Source organism: Ammospiza nelsoni, chromosome 3 (assembly GCF_027579445.1).
Source record: "Ammospiza nelsoni isolate bAmmNel1 chromosome 3, bAmmNel1.pri, whole genome shotgun sequence".
NCBI lineage: Eukaryota > Metazoa > Chordata > Aves > Passeriformes > Passerellidae > Ammospiza > Ammospiza nelsoni.
This window is the reverse complement of record NC_080635.1, coordinates 51,437,528-51,457,936: the sequence shown is the minus strand read 5'-3', so window position 1 is coordinate 51,457,936 and position 20,409 is coordinate 51,437,528. Positions and strand designations below refer to the sequence as shown.

General features: G+C 41.9%; 1 protein-coding gene across 1 annotated transcript in view; it reads left to right on the top strand.

Moving 5' to 3' along the window:
• Nucleotides 1-10,856: 10,856 nt before the first annotated feature.
• NHSL1 (NHS like 1) overlaps nt 10,857-20,409 on the top strand; it is a 175,432-nt gene continuing 165,879 nt past the window's right edge. Inside the window, exon 1 of the mRNA XM_059468959.1 lies at nt 10,857-11,214. Coding sequence (XP_059324942.1) covers nt 10,857-11,214 — 358 coding nt within the window. The remainder of the gene's footprint in view (nt 11,215-20,409) is intronic.

Sequence of the window (20,409 nt, the reverse complement as noted above, 5' to 3'; positions counted from 1 at the left end):
AACTTCATATAAGGTTTTAAAATAAGTTAAAATAAACCTTCAGCAAATTCTTCCCCCTTGGACATCCTGCTGAATTATTTTTGCAGGTACTCACTGGGCTATTCACTATAAATAGAACAATGTTTAAATCACTCATATTATCATCATGGTGCTTACAGAATTCTATGAAAATCAGCTAAAATGAACCCTTGTAAACCAAAATGGGGAGTAAATTCTAGAAACAAGACCACATCAGAAAACATGTGACAAAATGTTCTTCTTCTCTACAGCTGGGGATGTATTATGCAAAGTATGGTTTCTGATGTATATTATAGAAGTAATACATAGAAAGAATTGCTGGGTTTTATTTAACGTAAAATTGGTAACACCTGTTCTTGGCAGGCACCTGCTCTTTTCCACTTTTAAATATTGAATAATGTTAATGATTGATTTAGTACAAGATAGAACGTGCAGTTCATATCACAGAGATCCAATGCACATCCTTTGTTTTCTGTAGCCTGTTTTTTAAGCTGTTCAGTAATTTATCACAAGAGAATCATAATGGAGTAAGACCTTGCAAGCAAAAAAAGCCCAATAGTCTTAAGGCCACACCTGAAATAAAATACTTGTTTGGTTGTTTTAATAGTTTGTTTAAGTGCCTACAAAAATGGGTTTATTTTCTTTGCCAGTGTTTATACTTCATGTCTGTAAGAAGAAACTACTATTCATATTGTGTCCATGAGATGCCACTGAACAATATTACTAGTACAGAGTAACCCAGGCATGCCAGGGAAGGTTGAGTAAATAAAGTTTAACTTTTCAAAGCAATTTCAGCCTCACCTCCACTATGTACAAACATAGGCTTGAGGACATAATCACCTGTACACACCTCTGAATGTCATGGGCAAGAATCCCAATGGTGTGAGACTCTGTACAAACTCAGGGAGCAAATAAACACAATTCCTATCACACCAACACTAAACTAGATGGATACAACACAAAAGAGGAAAAAGGAAATGTAGATTCCTGTAGATAACCTGTATCTACATGATCCACCATGTCAAAGGTTCTGCTGGCATCAAGGGCAATGATGAATTCATAGCTTACAGGAAAGAATTTGTAGGTGATTTTTTTGGATGGATCATTTGGCTTAAAAGAAAACTGGTCAAACTTAGGGTTTTCTTTTTAAGCCACACAATACAAAACTATCCCAAATATGTGTGGGTTTTTTTCTTTATTTTTTTCCCTAATGGTAAACTCCGTATCCAAAAAGATAAGCCTCATTTGGAAACTTCAGCTCAGGAAAATCCAGTAATTTTTCCAAGTGGGATCCATGAAGATTATGCCTTCAAGAACTGTGAAGGCAAGCAGCTAGCTTTCCTTTACTGAATGTGCTAAGAGTATGAAATACAGCTCTCACAGTTATAGAAATAAACTTATATTCTAGAAATAGAACTCGGATTATTATCTTAATATCGAAGTAGAATTGTGAGTTATTTGCAGTCTGCAATTTTTCCTGGTCAGATTTGTAGTTGGCCTCAAGTAATTTCTCTGTGTTGTTTAGAAAATTTTAATCCCTTCTCCCTCTATATCTTGGTGGCTTAGTACAAATACAACTGCATCGATGTTTTAAGAGCACTGAGTGACATTTTTTTCCAGGCTAGAAGATATGTTACTGAGAAGTTCCACTGACTAAATATCTGTTCTCTGAGAACAGACATTGGAAAGCATGTTTGTAATTTCAGACTATGTTTTGTTAGACATATACAAATGCAGAACTAAAAACAAACACAAATCCATTCCCTAAAGAGAATAAGTGCACACAGAAATATCTTTACAGAAAACTGTTTCCAAGCAATGCAGACACTAAACAGTATTCTAAAGTTTTCTTTTTAATATGATTTTACTCTAGTAACTCTAATTAGCAAAGGAAAAATTAAGCATCTGAAGCATTTTCCTTTGCATTGGAAATGCTAAAGAGGAATAGCAGATAAAATTCTCAGCTCCAAACAGGACAACTGTGACAGTGGGCACCATCCTGATGTAGGATAAAGAGGGCCTTTGGAGAAATATGTTTAAGGCTTAAATATGAGCTTTTAAAATAAATCAGTGATGGAATACAGCAGGCATGTGAGCAGCACTGTTTCAGTGACGGGAATTCTTTATAGACTAATAGTTAATTACAGTATGGTACAGTAGATATTTGTCAGAAGAATTCTATTTTAAGGTTTCCTTAAATTAATTGTAATAGAATAATGGGTTTACATGATACCTCTTTTAAAGGGATATTAATAAGCTCCCCTTGACTATTTGGAAAGCATGGCAAAGAGTTATAGATCTCAGTGGGAAATGACTGACTATATGGCTTCAATGGGTTGGGGATCACAATGATTGTGTTAGTATTTGAAACTGCAGTTGCAGCTGTCAAAGCACAGAAAACTGACACAGCAAAGAGACAAGTTGAAATCATTGTAACACCATTTCTTTGGTTTTGTTTGGGTTTTATTTCTTTTTTAATGTGTATGTACAGCCGGGGATTAAATATTCAAACTTCTGGAAAGAGACCACAAGGGTGAGTCCTGGGAGGAAGCTAAATACAATCAACTATTTTTTTCCTTCTGAAGAAGCTATTCCTGAAATACACTGAAATTCTTTACATTTTCTTCCACCTAATTTCTAAGAAAAACTAAGCAGAACCTCTTTAGCTGGATTTCACTGTATTTAAAAGTTGATTCCTCTGATATTAAGCAAAGCATAATATGTTTTTTTCTTGAACTAAGGATTTATTTTGCTAGAAATTATTAAAACTGGGCATGTTCATAGTTCTCTAAGGAATGTGTACTCTGCCAAATCTAAAAACACTTGGAAGAGAAAGGAGGTCTATCTTGCATACTGTGCTACATGTTTTTTACTGATTTATGAACAACTGATGCTTAGTTTGTACAGTTTGTTGGGTCCATGCAGTGAAATAAACACAGCTTCATTTATTACAGCAATCACATATTTGATACTCCCAAACTTCTGGGAATATTCAAAGAGTTGTAAAAATCCTAATTTTCTTTGCCCTCTCTGTTACTCTCAATTTCTTTTATATTTATTTTATATTAAAGCCTTACATTATATTTAAAGTAAGGCTTTAGTTTGTATAAGTTAGATATTTTAGTAGTAATGATTCTGCAACGACAGTAATTCAGGTCATTGGCACCAGCTGTAAAAAGTGGTAGTGCCATTGCATAGTTCATAGAAAATACAAAGGTGCCAGTTGTCACAGGTATTGCTTTGAGTGATCCTTAGCTCAGCTACTCCAGGTAGCATAGACTTTACTACTCAGTGTAATTTCTACATAGCCATAATGCCATCCATCTTTCAAACAATTCTTTTGGAATATGAATATATTTTATTCTACTTTATTGGCAGTATGCCAGTCTTCGAGACTGACTTTATAGATAAACAAAACCACCAAGCTTTGCAGTACAAACGCATTGCATTTCATCACAAACATCACCAGGTAGATGAAATTGTGCAAAGAAAAATAAACAAGGCAGCCAGAGACCTTTAATGATCTATCATAGTGACAAAGTCTTCCCAAATGAATATTTAGGAAGAAAAAAAAAAAGTTTTGGCCTCCTGTAAATATCCAGAACATTAATAGTATGCTAAATATATTTAGGAAATATTTTGTCTTTTTTTTTTTAATCTGAAAATGGAAAGGGGTGTTTAGACAGTGGTAGAGTTTCTGATTTCCGCAGATTTCTGCACACTCACTATTATAATTTCCCCAGTGACTGTTTCATCCATGGTGGAAGTCCCAGGAACAAGTCATGCTCACTCACAAGGAAGAGAATGGGGAAATCTGTGCTGGTTGACAGAGGGTTTATCGTGCCCTGCGTTTTTTCAGTGAGCAAATTCTGCATTTTGTTTATGAGGCAGAAGCTCAAAACTCATTCATGGCTGACTGGCCTGCCATCCATTTGTGTTCATAACTGAAATGAAACTGGGTAGCATCGTGTTAAAAAAATGTTATATGTATAGTTTAAAGAAGTACTTCACTGTAGCTGTAGTCCCTGTTGGTAGGGAGCTAATACCTAAAGAGAAATTCAGTTCTGCTTTGGTAACCAGCACAGTCTGCATGTTTGGGATGCAATTGAGAGGCTTTTTTCCGTTGGATGTATTGTTTACCCTGAGTCCTGAGGCATTCATTTGAGATGATAATCAGCCCTGTTAAAAGAATACAATTTCATCTTGTTTGATGGAATGTTTTTTTCAAATTGTTTTAGAGTTTGGTACAATATTTAGTTAGTGAATCAAAATGTAAACTGTGTAATTGCTTCAAAGGAGACCAAATATAATACAATTAGAGAAGACATAAATGTGGTCAGTGTCCTAGATAAATAAAAATTATATACAGAACTTACACAAGCTTTCAACATGATCTGTTTTCATTAAAGCTAAGGACAGCAGCAAATTACTTTGGTCAGCATCTATGAAATTTCCATATGTTTATTCTGATTTTCAGTTGATAATTCCTATAGCCTTTGTTTCTCCAGATGAAGGTTTTCTTGCACAAATAATGACATCCGTATTCCTGCTGTACAGTCACTGGCTTTTGCATACCTGCAGCTATGAAACTCAGTAATAATTATTAGTTATACATGAATTGGATTAGATATAAGGAAGAAATTTTTCATGGTGAGGGTGCTGGGGCACTGGGACAAGTAGCCCGGAGAAGCTGTGGATGACTCATCCCTTGAAGTGGTGAAGGTCAGAGTGGGTGACGCTTTGAAAAACCTGGTCTAGTGGAAAGTGTTTCTATGTTATCAATGAAAAAAATGTATCAGAAGTTTGTGTGCTATGAAGGAAGCGGAGGAGCAGAATGCTCTCTGTTAGGAGACACAGAAATGTCTCAACCAAATGAAGAAAATTAGCATGGCAATTCTGGGAGTACTATTTTTGACCCATTGAGATAATTTCTCAGCAACTTGGCTTCTCTTTGAGGAGATACAGGTTGGGATTGTTTCCATTTTCCAAGAATTGAAGTCTTAAAGGCAGGTTGTCTCTGAATTCCACACAACCATGGTGACCGGCAGTCTTTTTTTTGCACTCTACTCAACTGAACACCAGGACCAAAAACCTCTGATGATCATTTGAGTTCTGAAGGGATTGTTATGCTACAGTTGTATTTTCCTAGGCTTTATGATCTCTTGGAAGTGTTTCTATTCACAGTCTCAATTGCCTGTACTGTTCAGCTCCCCTGAGCATGATCCAACACACTGCTGTGTCTCGAAGTGCAAAGAGTACATTTTCCTGCAATTTTTTCTCAGCATGTCAGCTGCCTCTTTTTATGCAGCAGAGCTGCAGCTCTTCTACACTGATGACTTCAGATGCTTGCAGAGCAAGCTTCAGATCACGCATCTGTGAGCAGGAATGGAAGGAAGGAAGCAGGGGTGGGAGAGCTCCCCTTTTAGAGGCAAAGAGCTGTTGCACACTGTTGGTGTGCAGTTGAATCATATCCTCAGGCCATCACAACTGCCGCTTCCTCCACGGTGTCATTCCCACTGCAGCTAGCTTTGATTGTTCCATTGCACCACTGGTAGCATGGCTTTTATCCAAAGACAACTCTGTACGGATAGAAAAATGAGAAGGGGTTTGAGAGGTTATAGGCAGACTGAACACAACGTGCTGACTCTCACACTTCTGTGGATAGGCAGAGTGCTGTGGCACAGAAAAGCTCAGGCCAGCTAAGCAGAACAACCCAAGGTCCAAACCACAAGCTGGACAGACTCAAAGAATAAGTTCCAGCTTAATGTTAGGAGTGAGAAAAGAGAAAAATCACTGGGACTGGTGCAACAACCACTAACCTTTAAGAAAGTGCTCAAGAAAATACTGAACTCGTCTATGTTGAAAGTGTGAATACATCTACTCAGTTCTTTGAATAACAGGTATGAAGGTGTTGGAATTACACTACTGCCTTTGTTTAATGTTGACAATAACATGGTGAAGAAAATTAGAAAAATGCACTGCAGAATGCAGAAAATGCAGATCAGTTCCAGGCTTCATGTAAGCATGTGATCCAGGCATATACCAGACAAGGAGAACTTGGAATTCACAAAAGTTGGAAATTAATAATGTTCAGGAAAACAGGACCTTGTAAGTAACCTGTGTCAGAGAGAAACCTGTCATCACCAGAGAAGTTCTGCTATTAGTTTTAAAAGAATATCCACAAGATTCTTTTTCTGGACAAAGAAGGTCTTTTGGGCTATGCTGAATATGAACTCAAGCACACAAAAATACCAGTTCCTGATATTGGTAAGCTACAAGAAAAGTAAGGATTGAAAGTTCTGCTGCATAGTCAGGCAAAGGTGATCTGTGGCCCAATGTAGTAGTGTAGAAGTTTAGAGAAACCCAGCAAAGCAGCTATAATTTTTTAGCTGTAATTGATTCTATAATTTGATATCTATATAATGCACAAAAAGTATGTAGTCATGAGGGAACAGACTTTATTGAGAATCATGTCATATCCCATTTGTTGTCTATCTTATGCAGGTTTCCTTGAAAAAGGTTTTCTGCTAAGGCAAATGACTACATGATGATTAAAAGAGCCCAGTGACCCTGTAAGACTGAAAGCATCCACATACTTTTGGTTAACCAAGAAAGAATAAAATGTCAGAACTTTTCTTGCAGAATTATCTCTGTTTTAAGCTTACACCAAAGTTCTACAGCTCAACAGCTAAAGTAAGTAAAAAATATATAAGCTGGCTATGTATCCAGGACATTGAGCTTACTTTCTCTGCTACAAACAAGAGCTCATTGGAGCTCCTCTGGGAGTGACCAAGAAATTTCCTCCTCCATTCCTACAAGTTACACTGTTGTTGTTTCTGTGTATCCATTTTAGTTGGGTTTTCTGAGCCTACACAGGCAAACAGCTTCAATCTGTGGGATAAAATACAATGGATGAGCTTGGTGATCCATCTAAACTCCCCTCTTGGCACAGAGGTACAATTTTAGGAAGAGCTGCCTGATGTTACATGGTTGGCCCTGTGACTTTTGTACTGCTCACCACTTGCTTCTTAGAGCCCAAAGGAATTGCAGAAGTAAGCCAAGGGAAGAGCAGTGTTCATTCTGCAGTGGGTGATGAGTAAGTCCCACAAGACTTTTCTTCTGTTTCTTGAAGTAGAACATGAAAGTTATTAGGTCTTTAATTTGGTAAATTAACTTGAGGCTTAAAATGCCGAAGGATGAAAGCTACAATTCAGACATAATGAACTTTCCAGTGAACTTGAACTTTGATTAAAAATGTAATAAATATTGGTTTGAAATATTTAGTGGAGTCTCTGCTGTCCTTTGATTTACCTTTCTCCTTTATCTCTCATTTTTTCTATGCTCTGTTCCTCTTCTGAGAGGGTCTCCCACTCCTGACTGAGGCTGTTTGGAGCTGTGAGACCCAGAGCACGGGGTCACAGCTCTGCCAGGCAGAGTGCCTGTGCAAGTGGAAGTGACTGCTGCCCACTGGCCTCCTTCTCCAGAGGATCCAGCTACATGGAAAGCAGGCTCTTGCTCCCACCAGTTACACAATTGCCAAAAATGTGCACTGTGTGGGCACCGGGGCTGTCACCTGCTGGCCAGTGGTGCCTGCCTTAACTCAGTGTCCCCCTGGGCCTGCAAGAGATTGACAAGGGTCAGGAGCATCCTCACAGCTCTGCCAGAAAAGGAAACATTTTCCAGTTTTAACCTCTGGAAACAGACAATGTGCATGGCTACCTGAGGGAGATGGGGTGTCCCTAAGAAAGTCTGTACTTCTGCTGAATGCAAAAATTTTAAATGCTTCCTTTTCAGCATGATGAATACTTTAAATCCCCAACTCTGTAAGTATTTAAGCTTCATTTTCTTTCCTATGTCCCTTCTTTTAGCACAGAGAGAAACAACCTTCACTGGTTTCTGTTAACCTATCTCCACGTTTCAGTCATTCAATATTTAAATTTTTACACCTGTTTTCTTTTCTGAGTATATCATGTGGTAACATCCCATCCCAGAAAAACAGACCATATAAATTAAGGAGAAAAAAGAAGTATCATTCTGTAATAAACACAGAGACTCTGAATATTTCAAAAACATCATTATATCAGTGAATTTAAAATTTAGATTTATTTCTTTACTTGGTTTAACTGGCAGTCCTAAAACCACCTTATTTTATGATACATTATTCCCACCAGAAATATTCAAGCTGTCACAGGAGTTTATTTTAGTTTGCAAACATAAGAACCAGTGAAATGGGTAAAGTAGACTTTACTGGCAGTGAAATCCCATTCACTCACATTAGCTAAGGCTTTTTACTGCATTTAGATGTTGTCTCAGGCTTTGATTTCTGACTATTATTCTGTGCTTGGATCTGTTCTAAGTGCCTTTACCTGCTTACAGATAAGAACATGCAAAAATATTTGCAATATCAGGATGTGATCCAGATTTTCAGAAAAAAAAATTTGACTGGTAAATGTACCTTTTTGAAAGTACCTATTAATAAACTTAAAAATTAGTAATTTCCAATCAAACAAACACACAGCCTTATGAACCCTGGCAGATGTGTTGCTGTGGGTTCTTTTCAGCTGGCACCTGAACTGACCTCTTTGCTCACTTTCTTCCTACTGTGTTTTATATTTATATTATATTTGTATTTATATTATATATCCTGTAGTTTAAACACACCATACAAAGAATCACTCCCCCCCATTCAAACATGCCAGTGAGCAGGATGCATTTTTTATCAAACAACTACCCAAAACAAACATGTCTAAGAATTAATGAAGATATTGTGTCCCAAAATAAAATCAGAAGAGTTCAATATGACAAAATTACTGCTTCCCATCTTCTGATAATCCATCCTGACATCTTCCCCATTGCAAAACTAATTATTTGGATTCCTTATGTGCCTAAAGCCCTGATTAAACACCATTTTGCCTGTTTGCACCATGTTCTTCTCACCAGTTTCTGTAATTATTGCTCATGTGCACCCAGTGGTACCGTCTGTAACACAAAACCAGTGGGAGCATTCCAAGTTGCAAAGCTATCCATTGGTAACCTGTTTGGACAGAGGTGTTAAGAAAGGAGGCTTTGTTCTTTATTTTTTAAACACTAGATGGCATTGCTTCCTCCCCCTGCCCCCCAGGGAAAACTCGAAGATGAAACTTGATTAATGTAAGAGAAGAATTAGTGGCTTGCAAGTTTTGCTATGACTTGATAGGCCCTTCAAAGCCTTTCCTGTGAATCTTAACTCTCGAGTGTGCCACCAAGCCCTTGGTTTGTATTCCTCTGTCTGCAGCCCCCACACTTCTCCATGCACCAAGGAATTTCTGAAGCACTACTGGCGTAATGGTTTCCTTCAGGATTCCTGTAAGTAAAGCTACGGGTGATAGATACTATGATGCAGAATATTTTGTTACATAAGCCTCGTGTCCTCAAGATGCTGATGAACGTGGATACATCCCTGGACCTTTCCTTCTCCAGCTGATTCTGTTTCTTTCATCACATGTATTCATGAGCTCTGGCAGGAGCCAGAACAAGCTATGAGGCAGGAAGGAACTATACCACCGCTTTTCCCCAGGGCCCTTTCCCACAAGAAGAGAGGGATTGGGTTCCTCTCTTTATCATATAGCAGGAGCCAGAGCCAGTAGGGCATTGTCCAATTAAAATTAAATAGCAGCTGTCGACAGTTGCTTGTGGGCTAAATTGGTACTGTGGGGAATAGGGAATAGCTCATTAGAGCCGGCATCTCCACGAAGAGCTGTTTGTGTCCTGAGCGCGGGGGCTTCTAAGGCTGGAACCTGCCCTCGGTCCGCACCAGGGTTACGTGCAGCGTTTGGTGCTGTCACGGGCCAAACTTTTCTTCTCCTACCTCGGTGTAAATCTTAGTAAAAATTAACCACAGAGAACGCGCCGTTCCCAGACAGGCTTCTCATCTTCCCCCACCTTGGAGCAGCGCCCCTGGCCTGACCCGCAGCTGAGGCGAGACGTGTCCCCGGTCTTGCCTGGCCCCTTTGGCCGAGCAGAGCAGGCCGGGCGGGCGGGCTCCTCCCGGGGAGCCCCGCTGGACCGACGGCGGGGCCGGGCCGGGAGCGGCTACCTTGGCTGCCTGGGAAGGGTGAGGCTCCAGTTCGGGCAGCCACAGGTAGGCGGCGGCCTCCTGCTTTTCCCAGGTTCGTGGAGGTTTTTCCCCCCCCTCCCTTCCCTCCTCCTCTTTTTCCAGCTCTCGCTTTCCGGGTTGGGAGTTTGGTGCGTTCAGAAAAGTGCCTGCAACGGCGCGGGGTTCCCCAGGTGGAGCTGGTCCGGGCTTTCTCTCCCCTCCTCCTCTGGCTGGCTTTCCTCCTTTGTGGCCGCATCCAGGGCGCTCCAGTCCCCCTCCCACGCTTCCTCTTTCCCTCCCTCCCGCCTCATCCTCACTCCGGGCAGAGAAAGCCGGGCTCTTTCCTGTCTCCCGGCCGGCCGGGCTCTCACGGCGCCCGCCGTGCGGCGGTGCTGCGCCCCGCTCCGCTCCCCCTCCTCTCCTCTCCCCTCCCATTCCATCCCCTCGCTCCTCCCGGGGCCGCTCCCGCCTCCGGGGGCCACTCCCGCACATGGGCGCCGCTCGGGGCTCCCCCTGCGCCCAGGCGGCGGCGGCGGCTCCCCCCCAGCCCCGCAGCGCCTAGCCCGGCCGCCCTCCCTCCCGCCCCGATTCATTTGTTGTTGTGCTGTTCTCTTTCTCTCTCTCTCTCTCTCCCCTTCCGTCTCCGCTCCCTGAACTTTTGTCACCGCGGCCGCTGCGCCCATGAAGACTTTTCGCGCCGGGGACGCCTAGCTCTCCCCGCTGCCTCTGTCGTGCCCCGCGCTGCTGCCCGTCCCCGGCCGCGATGCCGTTCCCCCTGCGGACCCTGGAGCCGCTGAAGCTGTGCAGGTTGGACGAGGCCGGCGGGGATGGCGCGGAGCGGGGCGGCCCGGCGCCCGGGGACCACGCCGGCACGGCGGAGGGGGGCGGCGGGCGCCGCCGCGGCTCGGTGCCGCTCTTCGGGACGCTGGAGCAGGTCAGCTCGTACGCGCTGGTGTCGCTGCTGATGCAGCTCTCCGACCTCTCCCGCTGCGCCGGCGACATCTTCGGCGGGATCCTCAGCGAGGCGGACTCGCTGTGCCACCGCAACGCCCGGCTCCAGCGCCGCCTCGGCGCCCTGGAGGAGCTCCTCGCCCGCCTCGACCACCGCAAAGTCAAGATCCGTGAGTATCACCCTGGCCCGGCACTGCGAGCCCGTCCGGGACGGCGGCGGCGCGGCGCGGGGAGCGGGAGCACTGTGAGGGCGGCCGCCCGGTGGCGGAGCTGTTGGCGCGGCAGGCTGGGCTCTAGTTTGTGATTTATTTGAAAACAGAAAGGGAAGAGGGACACCTAAGCATCCCCGTCTCTGTTCCCGTACTCGGTCGGTCCCGCCGGTGCCCGCGGGCTGTGGCGCGGCGCTGCTCATCCCCCGCCGGGACACCCGGCCCCGGTGGCTCCGGCCCGGGCGGGACCGGCGGTGTCAGCGTGCGGGACCGGCGGGTACGGGCGCTCCCCGGGGCTTCTGAGCGCCGAGCCCTCGCCCACCGGGAACAGAACGTGTCCGGGGGTGGGGGCGCCGGCACCGGGAGCTGAGAGCGCTGCCATCCCGGGGAGTTTGTTTATGTGCTTGCGCCGGGTATGCGCTAGACTTGGGATCAGCCGAGCTTCTGACAGTTCAGCCCACATGCCTGATTAATTCTTTTGTATGTGCGTGGAAAGACCTCAGTAAATAGAAACCTGGATGTATTTTGCAGCTGGGTTTGTGTGTCTCGGTTCTCTCGAGCTTCTGTTCTTTGTGCAGATTTCAAACTTTGAAATCAGCACAAAGAAATGTTTTCAAACTTTGAAATTTCAACTTCATACGGAGCTCAGGCAGCAAGATGCAGATTCGGCCTCGGATTCCTAAGTACTGGCAGGATGGGAGGCTGTTCTTAAGTTTTTTTCAGAGCCTGTAAAGTGGCCCTTAGAATTGACTAATTGCACACCTACACAGAGCTATAGGAAAAGGTGGTTTGGCGGTTTTTTTGCTGAGCTTGGTGCAACTTTGGAGAAAGGACTCAGTAAAAATTGCATCTGGTACATGAAGTTTTGTTTATGCGAGACCAAGCTCCCCACAGACATGTGGGAGATGGCTTGCAACATCAGCTTAGCTTTCTCAATGTGCTGGAAACATTCAGGAACCCAAAGAATTGTGTTGCAACTTTTGTGGCAGCTATAGAAGGTGTAAGCCCAGCCGAAATAGGGCTGTTGCTCAGAGACCACCGACAGTTTTTTTCCTGACTGGAAGTAGAAAGCTTGCTTTCCATACAGCACACTTATGAGCGAAATTGATAAGGAAATAAGCTAATTGATAATTTCAGAAATTATATTTAAAGGGTATGAAACTTACCTGTTTCATTGCAGAAGTATTCCTTATGGTATAGTTGAGTATGTGATTTCTCTGGGGAAGGAAACCTCCATCATCCATACCAAACCTTGTGGTTTTAAAGTGTGAGGCTAAAGTTTGTGCTAACCAGTTTTACTTTTTTAGGTGCTTTATAACTGAATGATAAATGGAAGGACAATTTCTTCCTCACCAGGACAAGTATAACCTTTCCTGCCAATATAGTTGTGTTAATTAGGCGTGGTATGGTGGTGTCACATTTGAAATGTGTGTGTTATTACTGAGGATACCTGCAGTATAGTGCTGTATTAAATTGATTGCCTGATAGGAAGCAATATTTATTTATCTCAGTTAAAATAGATGCTAATGATAACCATATACTGATGCAATGTATATAAAGGCAAGGGTGAAATAAGGCTGCTGCTGCACTGAAACCCTGAAATTCTAGGTGTCAGACTCTTAGTGATTGTATTCTTTCTTAGTCATCCTTTTGCACAAATTACATATTCATGAATTGTTGGTGTTGTTGTTTTAGCTCAGTTTTTCGGGCTAAGCCTGTTATTGCTTTTAATTTGATGGTCTTTGCTCTTGTCATTGTGATGCCCAAAATGGGACGCAGTTCTCATGTTCGGTTTTAAATTCTTTGCTAAGTGTCATGTCTTCTGTTCATTCAGTTTTGCTACTTGCAATCTCATTGCTGCTGCTGCTTTTCAAAGATCTTTTCAAAGATCTTGTTCATTTAAATCTAAGAGAATTAATGATTATTTAGGTCTAATTTTTTGGTGTTTTGGTTGGTTTGTTTTCTGTTATTTGTTGGCTCGGGGTTTTTTGTTTTTGTTTTGTTTGTAAAAGAAGGTTATTTTATTTACCTCTTCAGTCACTAGGAATTGATGTGTAGGCTGAGCATATTGACATGAAGCTGCACATAAAGCCATGACAATTCCTATAGGCTTTCTGCATACTGCAGTCTGGCCAAGGAGATCAGGTAGGATGCTCAGTTGCAGTTAGAGTCATGAACATGTCTGTAATACAAGCTGTCAAGGCTTGTCTGCAAATTTAAACCTGTTCCTGACATTAAAGGGAACTATATGGAAAACAAAGAAAATGGTTTAATAATGCTGTCTTTGTTTGGGAACAAACGCAAGGGGAATTTTTTCCTTCCAATTTTTGAAGCCTCATGGAGAAAGCTGTTTGCTGGTGCAGGATATAAGAACAAAAAGGATTGTATAATTGCTTTCCTATTTACTAGGTTTTTATAATCATAAACCTTTTCAGATATTGTAAACTACTGCACCTTTTGTGGTGCACAAGTACACACACAGGTGCAGCATGACATTGTGTCAGATGACTTCAGTAATTTGCTCTTGCATTCAGGATGAGGGGATAGGACACTGTACACCTGCTTTTCAAATCACAGGTAATTTCTACTTGAATAAATGGCTTTTGTTCCCTTTGTGGGGCCCAGACAATAATTTCCTCTTGCAACTGAATGTCCCAGAACAACTTTTGAGATCCCAGCATGACGTTGTATGGGAAGGACCAGAAGAGGACTAGAAAACTTCAAATCTGGGTTACAACCACTTTTTGGGAAGTAGCTGCAAACAACTGGCAGAAGATCTGCAATGTGTGTCCATGGTGCTTGGGAAAGTACTTTAAAGTTGTAGGTTTGTGTTTTTTTTTTTTTTTTTTCATTTTTGCACTATCATAATTTTGTTTCAAAGTGAAGTTTACATGCAGTACCCTTCAGATAAGCAGGGTCCATCAGTGTTTGTTCCTAGCTGAGCATGGGCAGGGGTGTGAGGGAGGGAACGCAGGCAGAACAAAGCTCTTTGTCTTCACTCAGTCCCTCTCTGCAGTCATTGACTGTGCTGGCTGTTCTGCCTGTGCAGTGTGTCCTTGTGTAGGATCCATAAGCTCCTAGATCTAGATATTAGAGTATGAATAAGTAAATGTGCCTCAGCTGATCTCTGATGTTTCTCTTTGGTCACATACTCACTGGTGTTCTGAAGGGAATGCACTAGTTCAAGGACATCCATTCACTGCCCCACATGGGAGAGAACTTTCTGATGTGGCAAACTGGTTAAGGATGTGCTGTAGTGCAGTAGGTGCTATGTCTTTGCAGCCCTTACTAGGGACAAACTTCCCCATGTCTGGAATTCAGTCATGCCCTCCAGCTGGGAGGCCTCCTTTCCAAGGGTTTTGTACTGGTGTGCCACAGGTACCCAGAGAGTTTAATTTCATGTCTGCTTCAGCACTTTGAAGGCAGCTTCCAGATGTACGCAGTCTTGGTGATCGCTGAGTTTTCAGATTCACTAGAATGACTCTGCTTTGTCTGGTTTGGTTTAGCTCTCTTTAACTTTTTGTTTACAGTGGTACAGAAGTTTCTTGCTCTATTCCCCTAACTGAGAAAATTGTGCTTGCCTTGATTTCAATACAAGGCTATTTTTAATGCCAGTTAGTAAAATGGTTTCCTGACGTGCATTTGAGCTTTGCATAATGAGCAGGGTGTTGTGCCACAAGAAGGGACATCAAAATACGATGAGACACGGCCCTATGGGCTGATGACTGCTTTATAACTCATGGTGATGGGAGGCACTAATGGCTCAAGGTGCCTCATAAAATTCAAGTGTACTATGCAGTACTTGTGACCTTAGTTCAGCTGCACTAGTCACATCTAGAGAATTAATTAGATTCAGTACATTTTTAAACAGTCTTTCATCAGGTTTTCATTAAGCTTATGTGTGTTGCTGTTTTGCATGATGTTTTGTCATATGTTTCCAGCATCCAGCTGCCATAATGTGTTTTACACCATGGGACTTCCCTAGCAGCTTTTTATTTTCTAGCAGTGTGCATCTGTAGCTGTGACCTAGCATCAGGTGATGGACTTTGTCATCACCTTCGGTTCTCAAATGTCAGGGTGGGTGAGGACAAGTGTCTCTTTGAAGTGATCAGAGCTCATCAAAAGGCATATGATGGCTGCAGAGAAATCTTGCATGAATTACAAGGCCAGTTCTTGGGAAAGGCTGTGGGGCCCTAAACAGTCATTGTTTTTGCAGGGCATGAAGGACATTTTTTCCATTAATATTTGTCTTCTGCCATCTGCTGTTATTTATGCAAAAATGTTATTGCTGTTATTTTCTGTAAATCCCAATGGTTTGACAGACTGGAAGGCTGTTCCTTCCATCCTCTCTGCTATTTATTTTAAAGTCTTTCTGAAGAGATTATTTGAGAGAGATGCTGGGAGTTTAACCTAATGACAACTTCTGGTTCAGTGTCTCCACTAGCAGGATGGGGTTTGGCCAGTGGCACCTCCTGTTTTTACAAGGAGCCGATTTTGTGGGAGGGAGGAAATGCTACCTCCTAATTAGTGTTGTTTAAAATGCTTCAGTGTTTGATTTTTAAAGGCACAGCATAATAATTTGATTTTGATGCACAATGTATGTGCATATGTATGTTTTTGTTGGTTTTTTTTTTTTTTCCCCTCCAAGTTTAAGGAAGTTACTGCAAGAGAGCTGGGAGTGTGAGGAGTAAGGCTTTCTATTTGTCTGCATGATGGAAGGACAATCCAGTTTATACTTCATCTCCTGCTATTTTGTTTAGTAAGTATTTTCCACTCTTTGTGTGCAAGGCAGTACTGGAGCACATTTCCTGCTTTAGCTGAACAGGAAGCTTTATTCAGCTTATTCCTAGGGAAACCCCTCCTCCATCCCAAGCCACCAAAAGTGAGCATTATTTGAGACAGTATCAGCAGTAGGCAGGAGATGAAGGGGCTGGCTGGCTTTCTGTAGTTTCTGGTGTGAGGACAGAGAATACAAGATATTCATCATCCTGCAGCAATAAGAATAATCCTTCTTCAGAAAATTAGGGATAAAAAAAAGTCAAGCAACAACACATCCCCACAAAAGAAAACAAAACACACCACAATCAAAATCCCCAGACTAACCACCAAAACCACAGTGTGCTCATGAGAAAGCTTTGGTGAGAAAAGACAGGCTTTTAGGTGAAGAACTCTGTTCTAGCACTATTTGGTTGCTACAGTTCACCCATGATTGCAGATGCTTGAGGTGACTGCACTGTGGTACTTCTCTCTGCTGCTGTGCAGTACGAAGATTCAACAGCAAAGTTCAACCATGTTAAACAGTTAATTCCTAAGTTCCCCCTGGGAAAGAAGAAATTTTCTCTTTAACCCTGTTGTAATTATTCAGTTTGCTACTCAGAAGCAATATAACTCTTGTTTTATTTAGCTAGTGCAGGACTAATTATCTGTGGAGATTCAACCTGATCCAAAGGAGATTTCGTTTGAAATAAGCAGGAAGAAAGTCTGAGTTAGAAAAAGATTTCCCATGGGGATGGTGGGCCAAGTCGTTGTCCTGCTGAGTGGCAAAGCTCCAGCTGAATTCAGTTTGATGAGGGTTTGGCTTGCTGTTCTGAAAACAGTTGACACTCTTTGGCTGAAATGTAGAACTGCTTTGTACATGGCCCAGAACCCATTATACACCACCTACGAACGTTTATTTCCGTGGAACTTATGAGTGGCTTGATCATTCAGGAAATCAGTGTTTGGGAGAGGTAGTTAATGAATTAAACATACTTGTATTTAGTTGTTTTCAATTAGGATCTATTTTGAAGGTTGCTAGATATTTTAGGATGCACTAAAATGTCCTCAGAAGTTTCTCTTCCTATTAGTATTGGCACACTCTCATCTTGGTTGAGTGCAAGCTAGTAATCTTGGTCTTGTGGGCTTCTCTCTAAGCTAATATGAATCTCCTGCAGAAGAATAATTTTTTGGATGAGCCTATTAACAAACGTAGAACAACACAGTGGAGAGCCACTGAAATTCCTCAAACCCTCTATCCTGGAATTTAAATCAGCCTCTAATCAACACAAAGTGGGATCAGGCTTTCAAGGGGGGGTTGGGAGCAGCTTATCCCACACATGCTTAGTGTTCCCTGCATCTTTCACTGAAATGTTTGGTGCTGGCTGCCCTCAGCCATGGGGTACTTCATTTAATGCTGCCCAGGCCAGATTCACTGTGGTAATTCCTGGCCTTTTCCTGTGTTTCTGGGTGAAGGAGCTGCAATTTCCCTTTCCTCATCTTCCTTTTTTTTTTTTTTGCCTGCATGCTCAAATAAATGATAAAATAAATGATGGCATGTTCTTTGCTTCTTGTTATCTGGAGCACTAGTGCAGCAGAAACAGAAAGGGGGATTGGGAAACAGAAGGAATTAAAAGACACACATTGAAAGCTTGGCAATTATGCAAAGCCCCAGTTTCTTTTGTAGTCCTAAACTAGCTATCAGCAGGCGAGATCAAAGCTGTTCACCCTAATAGTTAACAAGATCAATTAAACATGCTAATTAAATGTTGTTCTTGGCTGTAGGTTGGATAGGAAACCTGCTGGTTGGATGGCAGTCTCCAGAAAGCCTGGATGTCATGCAACTTAAGAGACTAGAAAAAATATTTTGCTACCTGTGGGTTTAGCACAGATTAATGTGGGTGGACTTTGCAAGTTGTTTGTACTTATATCCTACCATATTTTAGCTGGGGAGGGCTGCTTCTGGCTCCAGGCTGTCATGTTTTTTTTCTCTTTGTCATTTGTAAATTATGGTGATTTAAGTTAGGCTGTTTTTATTTATTTATTGGCCTCTTGTCCTTTAATCAGCATTGTGCATATGAGATTTCATTGCCTTCAAGAACTAGGAGTAGTTAAGAGTATAACTGTTTAAGGCCAATGAATGTGATTGAGCTCCAGGCACTCTGCAGTCTGGAGGCAGGGTAGTTACTCCTGCAGAGAGAGGCAGAACCCAGTAATTGTTTTGCTATCACTCTTCTGAGTAGTTACCCTGTTGAAGCCACTGGACTGCACAGTTTTTAGGTTAAGATCTGATTAATTTTTTTAGTTCCTTCCTCTTATTTTCTCCTCCTCATTTTCTTTAGTAGTTTTGACTCCTCACTCACCCCAGGTGTGCTCTGAGCTGCCTCTGCTTGTTCTGAGGTGTGGCAGACCCAGTGTCTGCTCTGCACCTCACCACCCGTGTCACTTGTTAAAACTCAGCATTTCGCCTTCCTCAAATACAAATACAGGACGCTGCAGGCCTGATAGTTGGTTGGGTCAGTGAGGAAGGAGGTGAGGAGAGAGGGGACAGGGAAGGGTGAAGTTTGATGGAGCTTCTGGCTTTCTCCTGACAGCCCCCCTCACCCCTTTATTTCACAACCCCTTGGTGTTAGCCCCAGTGTAAGGCCTTCCTGCCTGGGGTGGTGGCACACAATAACTGAGTATGCCCCTTTCTTCATTTCTATTGCTTCCCTTCCAAACCTGTCCATTGCTCTGCTATAGGATATAAAGCAAGCACAAAACCATTTACATCATTACGGTGATGAAAGTGAGAATATCAAGGTATTACTTGAAATTAAAAAACCCTCAAAGGAACTGACTTTAATGTGTGTCTGTGGCTGAGTTCTTAAAACTTTCAAACTTAGAGGACATTTTCATGTTTCAGTAAGTTTAATTTCCCTAATGTGAGCAGCAGCTCTGTTTTAATTTGAAATTTGGCATCTTGATAACAAGCAGATCTGTTTGGTTAGTTGGTTGGACATTCCTTTTACTGTAATCAGGCTGTAGCCTAGCTAACCAAATTTTGATTAATCTAAGATTGTAATTTTTTAATTAACTTAGCTCCTACTTTTCAGAGATTAGGACTAGAACAGCTGCCTCCTGAAGTATATTGGAACTATGGATGCTATCTGAAGAACTGAAGAACTGAGCCACTTTGTTTTTCTGCTAGCACTAAATGCAAATGTTAATCATAATGGGAAAATGATAGCAATTCCAAGCACATTGAGTAACAGTGACAATGGTGGGATTTTTTTTTTCCCTGGTTGAGCAACCAATTGGAAAATGAGAACAAGACACTTCTACATTATGTTTTAAATGGTAATGTGTTGTACTTGAATGGTCTTCTTTCTTCTTGGTCCTCCCAATTTTTTATTTTTTTTTTAGTGTCAAAACGCTGGCTACAGAAGAGCTCTCATCAGCTTTTAACTGGTGGGATAAATACTGCCACTCACTGGCTTATATGCATTCCTTGTGTTTGGCTGTTATATTTGTAAAGTTTTTCAAAATCTTGGGTTTGAGTAAGAAAGCAAGCCCAGTCTTTCTCCTTGCAAATGGATATCTGTCTTTTGTTTTCTACTTTAGCAAGTTTTAGCTTTTGGCCGCAGATGGAGTTTGCTTACAGGAAGCCCAGCAGGATCCAAGATGAGTGCCTTGTGGGTTATCTCTGGTGGCACCTTTTGTTCCTGCTGCATGGAAGGGAAGAGCTCCCAAGCAAGTGGTGTTGGCTTTCCCTTCCTGTTCTGCATCTAGCTCATGGTAACTGAATCTGCTTGGGATGACTGAGAAACCAAGTGATGCTTGACTAAAATAGTATCATTAAAAGTTAAAAAGAAAAATTTCAAAATGTTGTTAGCCACATTGTCCTCAGAGACACTTAAACATTTTGAAGTTGAAAAAAAGAACCCAAGTACGAGGAAAAGGGAACAAGCTCTTACAAAACTTTTCATTTACTGTGGTATTTGATCTTCAATTTAGAAGAAAGATAGCGCAAGCAAAACTTGAATGATAACACAGCAAAATCCATCACCCATTATTCTGGACATGATGCAAACAAAATCCATACTACTCAAATTTTGACTTATTTTTCTTCCCTCCAATATATGTTCTAGACACTGAAAAATATTTATTTGTAGAAGTCCAAGAACCCAAGAATTTCTGAAAATGATCACTCTGTAAGATTGAAGATATATGTTCACGTGTATATGAACAATAATGCAATTAAGTACATGGTTATAGCCTGCTTTATACTATTTTGATTTGGAGTGTTGGAAACATGGAGACTGTCTTATGTGAACTTTAAGATTTTAAAATATGAGACAGAAATAAATTTGTTCCAGATTTGTTGTGAGGAAGAAAGAATGAAAATATAGAAATGTCCAT